This window comes from Daktulosphaira vitifoliae, unplaced genomic scaffold (assembly GCF_025091365.1).
Source record: "Daktulosphaira vitifoliae isolate Bord-2020 unplaced genomic scaffold, ASM2509136v1 Scaffold_4, whole genome shotgun sequence".
In the NCBI taxonomy this organism is placed as follows: domain Eukaryota; kingdom Metazoa; phylum Arthropoda; class Insecta; order Hemiptera; family Phylloxeridae; genus Daktulosphaira; species Daktulosphaira vitifoliae.
In genome coordinates this window covers 5,565,438-5,581,442 of record NW_026099575.1, presented here as the reverse complement: position 1 = coordinate 5,581,442, position 16,005 = coordinate 5,565,438, and the positions used below count along the sequence as shown (strand labels likewise).

Genomic DNA, 16,005 nt, shown 5'->3' with positions numbered 1-16,005 from the left:
AAAAAATCAATTAGCAATCAATACTTTTTATTGATTTATTTAGGCTAAAAATAATAATTACCATACATTTAATGTGACACCCGGCTTATTTAGTGACAGATGATGTAAACAATGGCACGATTTGATGTTTTCACTTTTATAAGATCCTTCCGGATTATATGAAAATTCAGTGGCACGTACTTTGGCACTATATAGCGCATTGTTAATCCTTACATAAATCCTTATTATCGATTCACTTAACGGCCAGTTTTATGATATAATATTTTTTAAGTCGTATATTTTCTGACCAGCCGATTCATTTTCATTCATAGTCCGTTTTTGTTAAACTTTCAGTTGGAAAAAATCAAACAAGAGAAAGCAATCAATCGGATATAAAACTGAAATTTGATCTGTCGTGCTCACCATTCGCTTTTATTGTCTTTAAGTTAAAACATCTATGCAGAAAATAAACATGACGATGAAGACCATTGTTGTGAGTAAATTGTTTTAATTTTGTATTTTATTTTTATAATTTGAACGTAATTGATGTGATATAATGTCAACTTGTACTTCAAACGTTAAATGTGTTATATTAACTTTCAAAGTTTTATTGTATAACTTAAAATCGAAAAAAGTTTATAAAAATTTTTTAAATTTGACATCTTTGCCATTGACTACAATATTAAAATTATTACTTAAAAAATTAAATACACTAATTTTTGTTCACCACAGTTTTCTTTCTTTTTAAATAATATTAACTTAATTTTAATTTCATTGTATCCGTAAAATAGCTTTTAATTAAGTTAACATTTATATTTTATAATTTAGGGTTTTTTTTTTTTAATAAGCCTAGTAGATATATTTTAATAAGCGTATTCTTTTTAAAATCATATAAGTTTAAATGAGATATTTCCTTTCTTCTTTCATAGTTCACATTCAATTTGTTTGTTTTATCACTCTTAATGAAAATAAATTAAAATTTATTCATAATTAACATTTTTAATAGTTGATTTTTTTCAATGGCCTTATTAATAATTATAATACTTACACTTATGTAAATTTAATTAATATCCGGTGACCAAAAATTGTTCGGTTGAATATTTATGGAAATTAGTTTTTCTTTAATTCTAAATACATTTACGCATATAAAGTTATAAATTGTTCAATAAAGGAATAATTGTATGCTAACAAATTCACATAAAAATTAAATAGCTTATTAAGTTTCAAATAAATTAGGATAAAGATATCATGTTAATTGATTAAAATAAAAATTCATTTTAAATTATTTTTTCTATAACACAATAACAATAATAATTTATCTACTAAAATTATTCCAAAATAGTTTATTGAATATGAATTGAACTCATCTAAGTTGAATTTATCAAGTTAATTTGACAAAAAAGTTTATGTTCACAAAAAATGATACTTACATTAATATGTACTCGATATTGTATTGGAAATTTATGTTAATTGTAACAAAAAATAAACTTAAAACATTTTTTTAAATCTCCAGGTCTATACAATTTGTTTAAATTGACATTATAACAAATGAAATTGCTATGTACCTTATCAATATTTTATATTTCATAAGTTTTCTCAATGAATTTTAATGATAGTGATGTGAATTTTGTTACAGTTATGCGCTTTGCTGGTATTGGCTATAAGTACATCAGTAAAATGTAAAACATCTCATACAGAAAAAAAAGCATCTAGAAGAAGTATAGGCGAATACCACGAACATTATGACCACGAGCATCTTGCCCATTATGCACCATATCACAGCCATTACCCTTTATACCACAGTCACTATGCTCCTTATCATACACATAGTTTTTATAATCACCATCATCACCAACCGATTGTGTATCAATCACTTGTGCAAGCTGTTCCAACAGCCACCACAGTAGTTCACAAGCCGGTTCCTGTACCAGTACCTCATCCTGTACCCGTTCCTGTTGCTCGACCTGTACCTGTGGAGGTTCCACGTCCATACCCCGTTGAAGTTCCTAGACCATATCCAGTAGCTGTTAATCGACCATTCCCCGTGCACGTCATCAAACCTGTGCCGGTTCCCGTTGCCCAACCATATCCAGTCACCGTTTACAAACCTTACCCAGTACCAGTGTACCGACCACTTCCTGTTGCCGTGGCAAAGCCCGCTGTAGCTGTACAATACGCTGCTAGACTCCCTGTCCGCCTTCCATTGAGATACAACCCTCAGCCAAGTTACAGTTATCACGGTCATGCTGCTGCCTATGCTCATCATCATGCTTATACTCCTTATTATACTTCAGCTGCAACATACGCTCCAAATTCTGCTTATTCTCAAGCACCAGCACATGCTCAAACTCCAAATTATGCTGCAACTGAACCTTACATCGCTCAAACAGCCCATGTCAATCAACTAACTCGTGGAGTTCAAAACGAATATGAAGTAAATGAACAGACTAACGAAGAAGATTACTCGGCGTTCCAAGAATCGCAAGAAGCTAATCTTGGACTTGAGCAACTTCGCGGCAATGTGGAACAAGATATTGATACTAGATACCCTCCATTAACCAACGGACAGGATGTTAGTTTGGCCGTTCCAAATACCGACTACGCTAATACAAAAAAGAAATGAACTTTTTCGAATAAAATACATATCTAATATAAATGAATAGCCAAAGGAGGATTTTATAAAGACTGCGTTGTTTGCACTTGTTATATTAAACACGGTAAAATTGTATCGTGCTCTTGTTTGTTAAAATATAAATTAGTAATTAATATTGTATTATAACGATTTGATTTGTTGACATCCATAAGAACTAAAATAATTGCGTATTCAGTAAAGACTAAAAAGAAATATTTGTGGTAAAATACGTTTAAAAGTATTGATAGATTAAATATTAACACATACATTTTAAACTCGCTAAAAAGTTAAGTTAGTTTAACTTTTCTTCTTAACTGATTATTTTTTTAAGGCAAACTAACATAACGTGTGCTCTCCAGAAAATAAGTGATATTTCAAGTCTGTTTCGTAGTTTCATTCACAATTTAACATTCCAGAACACTGAAGAATCGTAAAAAAATTATCGTAGTAATCTACATATTGAATATTATATTGATATGACAAGTTAAAAGATAAGATATTATTCATATTGAATAAATAACGATTAATACTCTTTTATGTTGTAATTAAACTTGAAATTCCGCATTGGATATAAAATTATAGATTAAAAAAATATATAAACATATGAGGTTGCGTCAGGTCGACAGCTGGTGTAAAATCTGTCAAATCGTAGGGTAGAGCCAATCTCAAATAGTTAGGATAGGAGATTATGATAATTAACAAATGAAAAAAAAAAAAATCTGAAGTAATATAAATACTAAAACTTTATTAAATTTTTCAGTATGAACACATTCATACTTTTTTCCAGTTTAATTTAGTTTTATTATACATTTAAAGAGTCCTATCTCTCTAGTGAATTAAGTATCTCGAGGGGTTTTAGGTTTTTTATATCTTTTTTTTCAGAAAAATGTTTTCCCGATTAATCAGTAGTTACTGAATTAAGTTTTTTAATTTCTATTGATTTTTTAGTAAATTAATACTAAAGCTGAATTTTTTATTTATTTTACTTTTGCTTAACAAAAATTAAATCACTATAGTTGAATTTCTATATATGTCAGGTTAAAAAAATATTTATTTTTTTACTAATCTGGTTTAACATAATATTTTAGCGAATATTTTTTTTTTTTTTCTAAAGATAGATAATTATGAAGTTATATTACAAACTAATAACGCTTACGTCTAATATTTTAACGACAATTAAACACTAAAACTATGTCAAAGATAATTTATGTTATGTTATACTATCACTTATAATATTAACATTAAATATGATGTTATCGTTTGTACATGTACGTCACACATTTTGAATATACAAAATCACCAAAACAGGGTTCCCTAATTTAAAATACGAAATAACCATCTAATTATGAGATAAAATCTAATTATTGTACTGATTTTTAAGTAACGCCTACACGTATGGCATTGCAATTACAAAAGAAAGCCTCAGCTTCCAAATTCATGCTAGGGATCACTAAACTATATTTTAAACATTAAATCTTTTTTTTTAATAATAAATACAATCCAACTTTAAATTTTTATTTAATAGTAAAAATTTATTATGAGCCTGTTGAGTAGCTTAGAGCTTAATGTCTTTGCTCTGACGAACATCGCGCCGGCGGACAGCGCTAAGATACTTACGAATATATTTTCAGTATTTAATTTTTGTCTTGGTGATTATTGTGCCTTATCCTTCCAAAGAGCTAGCACCAGGACACATTGGGCCACCACAATACCGCCTTGATAACAATTTTACATAGATATAAATATTTTTAAATCTTGTTTTGGTCAAACCAGAGAAAGATTTAAGAAATATTGGTGTCGATCTCTCAAAAAATATACTCTCCTCAAAAATACTTAATCGACAAAGATAAAAAAATTAAAAAAGAACAAATTATAAAATTATATTTCTAGTAAAAATACACAGTGTTTAGAATCTTTTACATATTATCAGTCATAGATTTTGTGTAATTAAATAGTATTATTTAAAATTTGAATCGTTTCGTGAGTAATTATATTGACCATATGACGTGTAGTGTAAACAGTATACGTATTGCATTTAATACAAGAATCAACATTGGATTACTTAAAATATTATTGCGTGATATAGGACCCAAGGTAAGTACAATTTAACCTACCCTTTCGAAACTTCAACAATCTATTGTGTAATAAGCCATTAAGAAAAATTATACAATTTTAAGGGATATTTAACATAATTTATTAATTAATATTATTCAACCCCGAGATATCGATATTTACACATTCCATAATTTTAGCCCTTTTATCCATTTACTACCACCTTTCCCTTACATTCATATTTTATTTTATATTTCATTATCCTTTTAACCTATATTATATATATATATTTATTTTATTTTTGGTTTATTACATTCAACATTTTGATTCGTTAGAAATTTAAGAATATTTTATCATTAAAATTAAATTTCGCAATAACTGTCACTAACGTCCTATTATTTATTAAGGCTTGATATGCTAAGAACATAAAAGCAGCATTTCTATAAATAGTATTTTCATATTTTTAAAACTTAAAATAATTTCAAAATTTGTGATAAATCTTATGTTATATGAGTAATCTAAATATAGTTATCAAAATGCAAATAGAACTTGGGTATAATGCCCAAAATTAAAAAACTTGAATATATTAAATTTTTATTATACTCAAGTTCATTAGTTTATATTAGTAACAACATCAGTATAAACACAATTCCATCTGTCATTAAAAATACTAAAGCATTAGAATTTCAATGTAATATTTTTAAATTTTCGACTTAACACTTTTTACGCGTGGACCAAAGATATTCTGATCTGACAACATGATTAAAACAGCGCGGGCAATCTACAAGGTAAATAATTTTTCTTCCATGAGAGTAAATAAAAAACTATATCTTTTAAGGTTACGAATATTTATTATGTAACCGGAACTTAAAGCGAAACACGATAGTACGCATTATCAATTTACTATCATTATTCAATCTTTCTTCTATGCAAATTATTTGTATTCGTTATTACTTTCAATTTTTGTTTTTGTCATAATTTTACTAAAATTTTTTTAAAGAACAAGAGTTTATAAAACTTTACTAAGTAAAAATAGTTGTATCGATTTACTATTCCGTTATTGAGTTAAATAAATTCCATTTCTATGAAATTCATAACGAAAAATTAATAAATATTTGAAAATTTTCGCGGATACGACTTGTAAAAAAAGAACGTTTTAAAATGACTATTCCTCAACTTGATCAATTTGTGTTGACAGTCAGAAACCTATCAAATATGTGTTAGTTTTTACTCACGTTTTTTTAATCATATTACTCATTTTTTAAATTTTATATTTTTAAAATAATGCAGTTAATTTATAGAAAATTAATGGTAACCTAAGAATGGAAAGATGATTTATTATACAAAATGTTTTTTTTCAGCTGGAGACAATAGAGAAATAAATGACTACCTTACTAAACAAACGGATACTCTTCATAAGTATGCTGCAAACCTAGATACAGTTTTAGAAGCTCTAGATGTACATGAGAATTCTTTAACAGTTATCACTATACTAGGTGTGAAAACTACAGCTCAAATACCTGCGGATATACCAGCTGTTCAGTATCATACTGCTGTAGCATCGCAAATTAATGATTTTATTAATGCTGTTAGTGAGGAAGAACTTAGAGCAATATCAGAACAATGTATATAAATTATTATAAGTTTTTATCAAGTATTTATTTAAATAATTTGCCTTGTTTATAGTGGCTAATGTTATGAAACCAATGTTAACAAATCTTGGTGATGTTAAAAAACCAATGTCAGCAATACCTATTATTAAAAATGCAATTAGTAAACTTCAAGTACAGCCTTATCAACTAACTGAAGTCCATAGCCTATTGTGCCAAGCTTGCTTAATGTCTAATAATCTTAAACCTGCCCTGAGTATTTTAGATCAAGATATTTATATTTTAGGAACGGAAGAGGTAAAAGTCAAAATAGTACTACTCTTGTTACTAAAAGCAGTATCTAAAAAAAGTCGAATTACAGACAAAAAAATTTGAATTTTTTCACACATTTTCTATTTGAATATGAATATACAAAATTTAATTTTGCAGTACTCATTTTTTATATTATTATGCACAAAACAGTACTAATAAAATATCATTTTTTAGTTACTGCCTTTATTAGTAAAAAACTATTATTAATTTATTTATCCAGCTTTTTTTTTTTTTATATTATACTATTTCAGCCAGGACATTCATTTGATCCTAAATACTTTTTAAGTTATTACTATCTTGGTGGTGTCATCTACACAGCAATGAAAAATTTTCCTCGAGCAATAACATTTTATGAAATAGCTCTCACCACATTACTTCCAATAATGTCGCAAATTATGATTGAATCCTATAAAAAATATGTACTAGTTACCATTGTGCATTTAGGCACAGTACCTACACTTCCAAAACTGTCACCACCCTTGATTGAACGTGTATTAAAACCTGTATGTCAAGCATATTTAGATATCATACCAGCTTACCAAAGTGGAGATTCAGCAGAACTTCAAAGAATTATTACTAAATATGAAGATGTATATCAAAGGTACATTTTTATAATATATATAAATAGTAAATTTTATTTTTAAATTATTTCAAAATTTTTAAAATAGTCAAATTTTATTTCTTACAAAATTTTTTCATGAATTGGTAACAATTTTAAAACAAATATTTAAGTTACAAGTATTTTAGTACATTGAGTAAGTGTGATACCTATGTCTTTAGACAGATTATGAGTTATAAAAATACAGAGCTATACTCACACTCACTACATACCCAATTAATGTATTAAAATGTTTGTATCACAATAATTTTTTGCTCTAAAATTGTTATTAAACTATTAATTAATATCAAAAAAAATATTTTGTAATAAAGCAATTTTTTAAAAATAAAATGAAACATATTTTTTTATTAAAAACAAATAATAAAAAGTATGATTTTAATATGTAGTTTAAGAATGCATAAATTATTTTAAAAAAAATTATAGTGAAATTTTAATTGTATTTTAAGTTATAAGTGTATATATATTGAAAACCATTTATATAGACAATCCGAGTGTAATGTCCTTAGATTGCATCACCTTACAAAACTTCCATACTGTGTATAACAATTTATCACTTATAATGAATGACTATATGGATATTAGACAGTTATTTTTTATTATATTGGATAAATATTACATCTATGATGACTGACTACCAGATATTACTAAGTTTATCTTTGTTTCATAATGTTGTCAGTGNCATTTATATAGACAATCTGAGTGTAATGTCTTTAGATTGCATCACCTTACAAAACTTCCATACTGTGTATAACAATTTATCACTTATAATGAATGACTATATGGATATTAGACAGTTATTTTTTATTATATTGGATAAATATTACATCTATGATGACTGACTACCAGATATTACTAAGTTTATCTTTGTTTCATAATGTTGTCAGTGTAATTGATCATAATCTTTGAGTGATTAACTGCATTTTGTTTTGATGTGTTTAATAATCAATAGAAAGCAATTCACAATTGAATAAAAAGCAAATGTCATTTCTCATTAAAAAAAAGGTTAAAATAATTTTAACAATTATAAATTATGTGTAGATCACTATACAATTTCTAACATATGAAAAGCTCATTACAAAATAAAACATTTTCAATAAAACATCAAAACGAAAAATTATCTATTGAGAACTGAAATTATAAGCATACGGATTAAGACACAATTTTACTATAATGGTTTAAAAATCAAAGACATCTATACATTCCAATTAATGAACCAATTCTTTAACAAAAAGCCAAACTAGCAAAAGGTTTTGGTTAAAATAATTTTAATTGTTCTGTAGGTTGGATTCAAAAACTTAGATCAAGACACAATATTGTATTTTCGAGAATAAGATTATAATACACTGTAATAACACAAAAATATAAGAATAAATTATTATGTTAATTTTGATAATAAGAAGCTAACATCAGATCTATAAAATGATCAAGAACTTATTTCTTTATTGAATACCAACTCAAAAAAGAGAATAGTCAAGATTTTTATACAATGTTCTAACTAAGATAACAAATATATTTATTTTTGAATGTTTTTTAGTTATGATTAAGTAGTAAAAATATAACACATCTATTATATATATTTATAATTGAGTATTTCAACATTTTGGTTGTAATAATTGGTTATTATGATCAATTTTTAATAATCCCTGAATGTATTATAAATGGTTTCTACTATATATATAGTAATTATATTTTTATTATTCAAAAACCACTTAATTAATAAAAAAAATATAAAAAAAAATTAATAATAGTTTTGCAGATAAATAATAACATTTCAATAATATTTATACTAAATAAGGTTGTCAAATTTATTTTTTCAAATGTAAATATACATAATTGACTAGCTTATTTCTTTGATAATGATTCGTCAATAACAACTTTTGGACCATTATTTTAAAAGTTATAAACATTTTTATATCTATACAGGAAAAAAAGTGAGAACAAAAAATTTCTAAAGATATAAATATCTGCTTCCACATCTCATCTTCAGCCATTACAGTCATTATTGTTAATAATGGCAATAATGATTCAAAAGTTATTATTGATCAGTCATTTTCTTAATTAGATCATTATCTAATAGATAAAGTAGTTAATTATGAATGTTGCCATTAGAAAAATTCAAGTTGACATCCTTATAAAATATAAGGGATGAACATAAAAAATACATCATAATTGATAAATAGGAAAAAGGTGGTATTAAAAGAAACGAATAAAAAAATTATCCATATTATTTCTATTTTTCTATCAATTAAGTGGCTAATTGTAATATAGAATTGCCCAGTGTATTTTTTATTTATTCTATGTTTAATTTTTACTATAATAGAGATAAAAATAGAGGTTTAGTTAGGCAAGTAGTTAAAGCATTACATAGAAAAAATATTCTTCGGTTAACAAAGACATTTTTAAACATGTCAATTGCTGATTTGGCTGAAAGAGTAAACCTACCTAGTGCAGAGGAAGCTGAAGAGCATCTTATTACTATGGTAAAAACAAATGCATATTTAAATATTTTAATAGATATAAATGACTAAACTTTTAATAGATTGAATCTGGAGAAATAAATGCAAAAATCAACCATAAAGATGGAACAGTTATGTTTAGTGATGCTCCAAAAAAATATGAAGATCCCATTGTTTTAAAAAAAATATTAGATGAAGTGAGAATTAATTTATAATATAGTTCATATATAAATTGTTATATGGATTAATTTCTTTTTTAGATTACTAGTAAAATAGCATTTAGCAATACAGTACGAACAATGGATGAAGCAATAACGACTAATCCTATGTTTGTCAAGAAAACTAGTACTGAAGAAGACGGCCTATCTATTGGTGGACAGAGTTCATTAAAAAGTTATCAGTCTTAAGGAAAATTTCATATAAACAGAGCCCCTTATAAATTTTTTAATTATAAAGTTATGTGTTAAATTCACATTTATCTAGCAACATCTTAACACATTATTACTTTTTACAAACTTAGATATGTAAATATTTTATAATAAACATTCAGTAAAATTTCCAATAAAAATTGTCATGGTACCAATAATTTTGTTTAAATTGTATAAATAACATTTTTAAAATGCCATTTTCAAGTGGAAATTTGTTTAAATAAAATGTATTTTTATTAACTTATTGAACTTTTAAATGTTATTACTTAAATTATTAAAAAAAGAATTTGAAATGTATTCAAAATGTACTCAAACAAAATTTTTTTTTTTTAATATTATGTTATAATATACAATAAATTATTATTAATTACTAATTAAAAAAAAAAGAATATTTGTTAAATAAATTTATATGTTAAGATTTTTTATAAACCTATTACTTTTGATTAATATTTCATTAATTGCAGATAAAATTATAACATAAATAATTTCAAAGACTAATAAAATATAATATAAAATAATAATCGAACACATATTCTTCAATTTTGAAACAAACAAAATAAATTTCAAACTACATTACATTTTAAACCATTTAACATAATAATTAACAAAAAGTAATTTTATTACTAAAATTTGNATTTTAAACCATTTAACATAATAATTAACAAAAAGTAATTTTATTACTAAAATTTGATTTAAATAAAACCCCTACCATCTCCGTGCATTGCAGGCTAATTAACTTGTATTCATTTTCAATAACTGGAGTTATTAATTTTATTAAATTAAAAAATTTTTATTGTTTCGTATTGAAAACTAAATTAGTTTAGTTTAGAGCTTTTTAAATAGAGTGAAATCTCGGCTTAATTATAATTACGTCAATTATAACTTTTAATTTAAACTATTATTAGTTTAATGTAATAATGAAATACTAGTAGTTATAATAAAAATTGAAACCGCAAGTTTGTTATCAAAGTAGTAATACAACAAGGATTATTATCTATAAACCTCAGTATAACTATATATAAAAAACCTAGCACCATCACCATATCACGTGACATTTCTTAACGCCTAGAAATTTAAATTGGTACGTTAAAACATCTCATATAGTTTGATGCCGTTTGGAACTCTATGTCTGACTGAACGTCATATTAAGCGTCAATAGGGGACACCAGAAAACTTCTAACTACCTCCTGAACTCCTGGTATTATTTTTTCATTCTAATAAATTTCACCATATTTACGTACACGTAGTGTCATGTCAATAAAACTGCAGATTACCTTCTGAATTCCTGGTACATATTTCCATCATTTTGATAAAGCAGCCTGTCCACATATACAATGCCGAGTAAGTTGCCTATACACAACTCCTTATATTACATGGAATGTATATAATCTTCTTTTTCTTCTTCTTCCTTGCCTTAATCCCAACTACTTGAGGTCGGCCACCCTTATCCTAAACTTCCACTTGACACGATCTCCACATCATTACGCTCACATCAGCTGTCATATCGCATTCGATAATATCCCTCCATCTCTTTTTTGGTATTCCTTCAACATTCATTTCTATAACTGTTCTTACAGCTTCCGATTCTTCTCTCCTCATAACATGACTAAACCATCTAAAAAATCCAATTATTTAATCAAATTGTCTGCCGGTAATTTCAGAGAAAATTCAACACTATCTGATTGATTATTATCAATATTAATTATTCGTTACGTATAATTTTAGTTTCAGTTGCTAAAGAAACACAAAATTATTCTACAAGATGTGTGGGTCCTTGTTTTATGAAACGTTTGCATAGACATAAATATTTCTTCAGATTTAAACTTAAGTTACAAAGTTTAAAAATATATATATATATTTTTTATGCTTAATATGTACAAAAAATAAAAAAAAATTATCTAAGGAAAATAACTAATGCAAAATATTTATTTCATCATAAGCTATTGTGAATGTGAAAACTTGCAAAACCATCAAGTATTGTAAGTAAATGTACCCATAATAAATATAAAAAATAATTCAATATCGATTCTTCCATGAATTTGTGTTATCACATAATAACTTGGAATTTCCTTAATACAGATAGACTTTAAATTTGACTATCAAATTGTTTAACTTGATTTTTTGGAAACAAGTTATTTAATATAGAGTTATGTTATTTTTTCTAAGTAAACTGTAATGATGGAAAAATACTTGAATTCATGTTAACTTGATCAAACAGAAAAGGAAATTTGATATAATAAAAATAATATATTCATATATTACAGCTACATAAATTTATAAAAAAAAATTTTTTCTTCTTTCTACAGTTAAATTCCAGTAATTTAATCCTCGAGTGCAGAAAAGTAATCTTGATATACTTGAATGTAATGTTCTTTTTCTGATGGTGTCATTTGACTTATAGCATCAGTCATGTTTACTACTTCTGTAATTGGTACTCGTTTACCACCAACACTTACTAAAGGAACATCTTCATCTTCTTCTTCTTCAGAAGTTAATTCCTCAACTCCTAATAAAACAAAAATAATTATTTTATTATTGAAATTTTAAATATTTATATGATGACAAGAAAAATAATTTATCTTGTCATATAAATGTCCTTAACTATTGTCGACCCTAAGTATGTCACAAATTATTTATGATATATAAAATTAAAAAATTCACACCTGAACCAAGAGAAGGTTCGTTTTTAATAGTTTTTGATTCATCATCACTGGAATCAGCATCTTTTTTACCAGATAAATCAGTTTGATCTGCTCGTTTTTCATGTTGTAATAATACAGTCATTATGTCAACATCAGGAGTAAAGTCAAGAGCAGCACTTTCATTATTATCTTTATTGTCTATATCAACCGAATCCTATAAATAAATTTAAAGTTCAAGTTTTGTTTAAAAAATAAAACATTAATAATAATATTAATAACTATTTTGAACATACACGTGTTGATGTATTTTCTACAACTGTACTTTCTGTTAACCAAACTGGTCGTTCTTTAATAACTGGACGATTATCTTGATCATCTTCTCCAATAGTAACTTCCATTTTATTGCTGTTATTTTCTATATTTCTTAATTTATCAGGTCCCCAGCGATCCATATTATTATTTTGTTTGTTATTAGAGTTTTGTAAGTTTGAAGAGTCCAATCTAAAACAGTAAAAATATATTATACAAAAATGTCTATTTGTTTAATAATTCAAATTTTAAACCCATGAATAGTGGTTGGTTCAGGTTCGAGAAGTTCTGGAGCAAGTCGTATCCCATCAAGCTCACGAAGAATTGAGTAAAATGGTTCCATAATTTCATTAAAGTTAGCTAGCATAACACGAGAATCTTGTTGAGGTAGTACAGAAGTATCTTCTTCAACTAACTCCCCACAGTAAGTACAATGAAATTCATTAGACTGAAAGTCAAACAGCATATCTGCCTATATAAAATGAATAATACATATTAATAACAACCAGTTTACCAAAATTAAGTTATATTCTATAGTTTCTAAAAAGAAATTATTAATTAATATAAGACTGGTTAATTTTGATTATTTAGTTAATATATAAAAAAAAAGAAATTTGGTTTAAACAAATTTTATTTTATTTCACATGAATATCTAATAGTGTATCAGAAAACATGTAAAAAAAAGAAGCACTGTTTGGTGTAGAATTTGTGACCCAAGACATCGTACAAATATATCTAATCGCTAGATCATAAGGCACTTATATCTCACATGTCAAAACACTTTTGTTTAGGATGGGTTGTAATAAACAACTGAGGAAGATATGGTACTATGTCATGATAAAAAGTAATATTTCTAAATCAATAAATTATGTTAATTAAAAATATACATGTTTATTTAAAATTAAAATTAAATTTAAAACATTAAAACTAAAAAATATTTAATTAAAATCACAAAAACCACTAAAAAATTGTAGATATAAATTTTTGGGAACAATATTACCATTATCAAAACACATAAAAGTATATAGTATGTGTTTAGTGTTTTGATTTAAATATTTTTAATTTGTTAAATATTAGCCACAAGTGATGAATTTTTATTATATATTTTATACAAAGTTAATTAGTTATTTTATAAAATTAAATTTTAATAATTTATTAATTTATAATAAAAATACTTTATATAATATTAATATACAGCTAATTATAATTTTCTATGTAAATTATAAATAACTATTAAAATAATTCATATTTACTCAAATATACATGAAAATATTAAATACTTATAATTTAGATGGGTTTTAAACTAATGTAAAAAAATTATACATATTAGTAAATATATACCTCTAAATCTGTAAAAGTTTTAAAACATTGAATACATTTAAAGCTTGCTCTACTTGTTGCATTTCTTTCCTGTGTTTCCATTTTTTTTCTCATACAATCAAGTTTATACTTAACCATATTTACAAAAGACTAAAAAATTATTATCATTGAAATACTTTGATCAATATCTAGCAAATAATTATTACCTTATAATTTATAAAGTAATAATTGACTTTTTGTGCTTTACTATCAGCTCCAGTTTCCATTCGCAATCTGGTTTGCAAAAATTTTTCACTTCTTAATATAGATATTCGCTGTCTTAACATTTTTCTTTCAAATTTAAGTAACTCACACATATCGTCTTCTTTCATGCAAGGATTTCGAACTAAGATATCAATTATAAGTGCATCTTCAATCGTGTAAAAACCTCTTACAACCAAACGTGCAAGGCGTTTTAGGCTGGTTGGGACTTCCATAACAACTTCCCCAGCTGACATTTCTAAAATAAAGGAATTAATACAAATGAAAATTTTAATATTAATAATAGTCGAAAAATGTAAAAATCAAAGATAAAAGTATTATAAAAATAAAAATGTAACTATTATAGTTTCGGCCTTCATCATCAATCCATGATGATTTTAATTTAAGTAACCATAGGGTTCTTAAGTTAAAATAATAAACCAAAATAAATATAAAAAAATACTAAGAACACATTAATCATTATAAAAACAATAATTAAACCATACTACTCAAAATATATAAAATCATGAAAAATTAAGGTAAAAAAATGATAAATTTTAAAAATAATGCTCTAGATATTAATTTGACTAAATTTACAGTGAAAATAGCTTAGATTGACCATCAAGTATATAGTTCACTAAGTTTAAATTTATATTGTTTGTTAACACTCAATATAAAATTGGATAGTTGGTTAACTTTTATTCAAACTTAGGCTACATTTTCAATTTTATTTTTTTGAGTTTACTTATGTTAAAGAGATAAATTTAGAAGTGGCTTATTTAAGCCATATAGTTTTTTTTATATCGCAATTTTACAGTATAAAATAATCCTAAAACGGTTTACAAATCAAATTTATGTTTATTTAAAAAAAATTAACAAATATAAGTTTTTAAGTAACAAATATACATCATACAAGAAATAAAATTTTTTTATATTATAATAACATAATTGCTTACTAATTTAATAGTAAAAACTAATTAAGATCATACAAATAAATAAAATTCATATTACACAGAACCATATTTTAGATGTAACGTTAAATAATATTTAACTTCTATAAAATTTACTTTCGAGTGCTATCACTACTATATCTATTATCAATTTAAACAATAACATACGTTTCCCTCCGGGCAATAAATGTATGATGATAATCATATATTAACAGGTCAGCAATAATAACGAATCTATTTAAAGTTTGTATTTTAATGTTTTTGTTTTCATAAATCATAAAAACAAGTTTATTTCAGCTTTTTTTATATATTAAAGGGCCTTTTCCCCCTAGGCTGCTTTTTATAGAACGATGAAGGCCGCTTTAACGTAATTCAGTTTTTAAATCTAATTTTAGACCTTTTTTTTATTTGCTCATTATTTTTATTTAAAGAGTTTTACAAATATATTTTGAAGCG

General features: G+C 25.2%; 3 protein-coding genes across 3 annotated transcripts; 2 read left to right on the top strand and 1 right to left on the bottom strand.

Moving 5' to 3' along the window:
* Positions 1–338: 338 nt before the first annotated feature.
* LOC126904824 (MAGE-like protein 2) lies at positions 339–2,752 on the top strand. The gene is made up of 2 exons (XM_050684106.1): positions 339–472; positions 1,616–2,752. Exons 1-2 carry the CDS (start codon positions 437–439, stop codon positions 2,600–2,602), a joined length of 1,023 nt encoding a protein of 340 aa, XP_050540063.1. The 5' UTR covers positions 339–436; the 3' UTR covers positions 2,603–2,752.
* Positions 2,753–5,598: 2,846 nt separating this feature from the next.
* LOC126904522 (COP9 signalosome complex subunit 3) lies at positions 5,599–10,381 on the top strand. Its single transcript, XM_050683610.1, has 7 exons — positions 5,599–5,882; positions 6,025–6,288; positions 6,350–6,570; positions 6,837–7,186; positions 9,525–9,684; positions 9,744–9,857; positions 9,921–10,381. The coding sequence occupies exons 1-7, from the start codon at positions 5,825–5,827 to the stop codon at positions 10,065–10,067; spliced, it is 1,314 nt and encodes a 437-aa protein (XP_050539567.1). The 5' UTR covers positions 5,599–5,824; the 3' UTR covers positions 10,068–10,381.
* A 1,934-nt stretch (positions 10,382–12,315) lies between these two features.
* Positions 12,316–15,704, bottom strand: LOC126904766 (general transcription factor IIE subunit 1). Its single transcript, XM_050683989.1, has 7 exons — positions 15,556–15,704; positions 14,566–14,858; positions 14,381–14,509; positions 13,294–13,511; positions 13,024–13,231; positions 12,752–12,944; positions 12,316–12,594 (listed from the first exon to the last, which is right to left on the bottom strand). The coding sequence occupies exons 2-7, from the start codon at positions 14,854–14,856 to the stop codon at positions 12,410–12,412; spliced, it is 1,224 nt and encodes a 407-aa protein (XP_050539946.1). The 5' UTR covers positions 14,857–14,858; positions 15,556–15,704; the 3' UTR covers positions 12,316–12,409.
* Between the last annotated feature and the right edge of the window lie 301 nt (positions 15,705–16,005).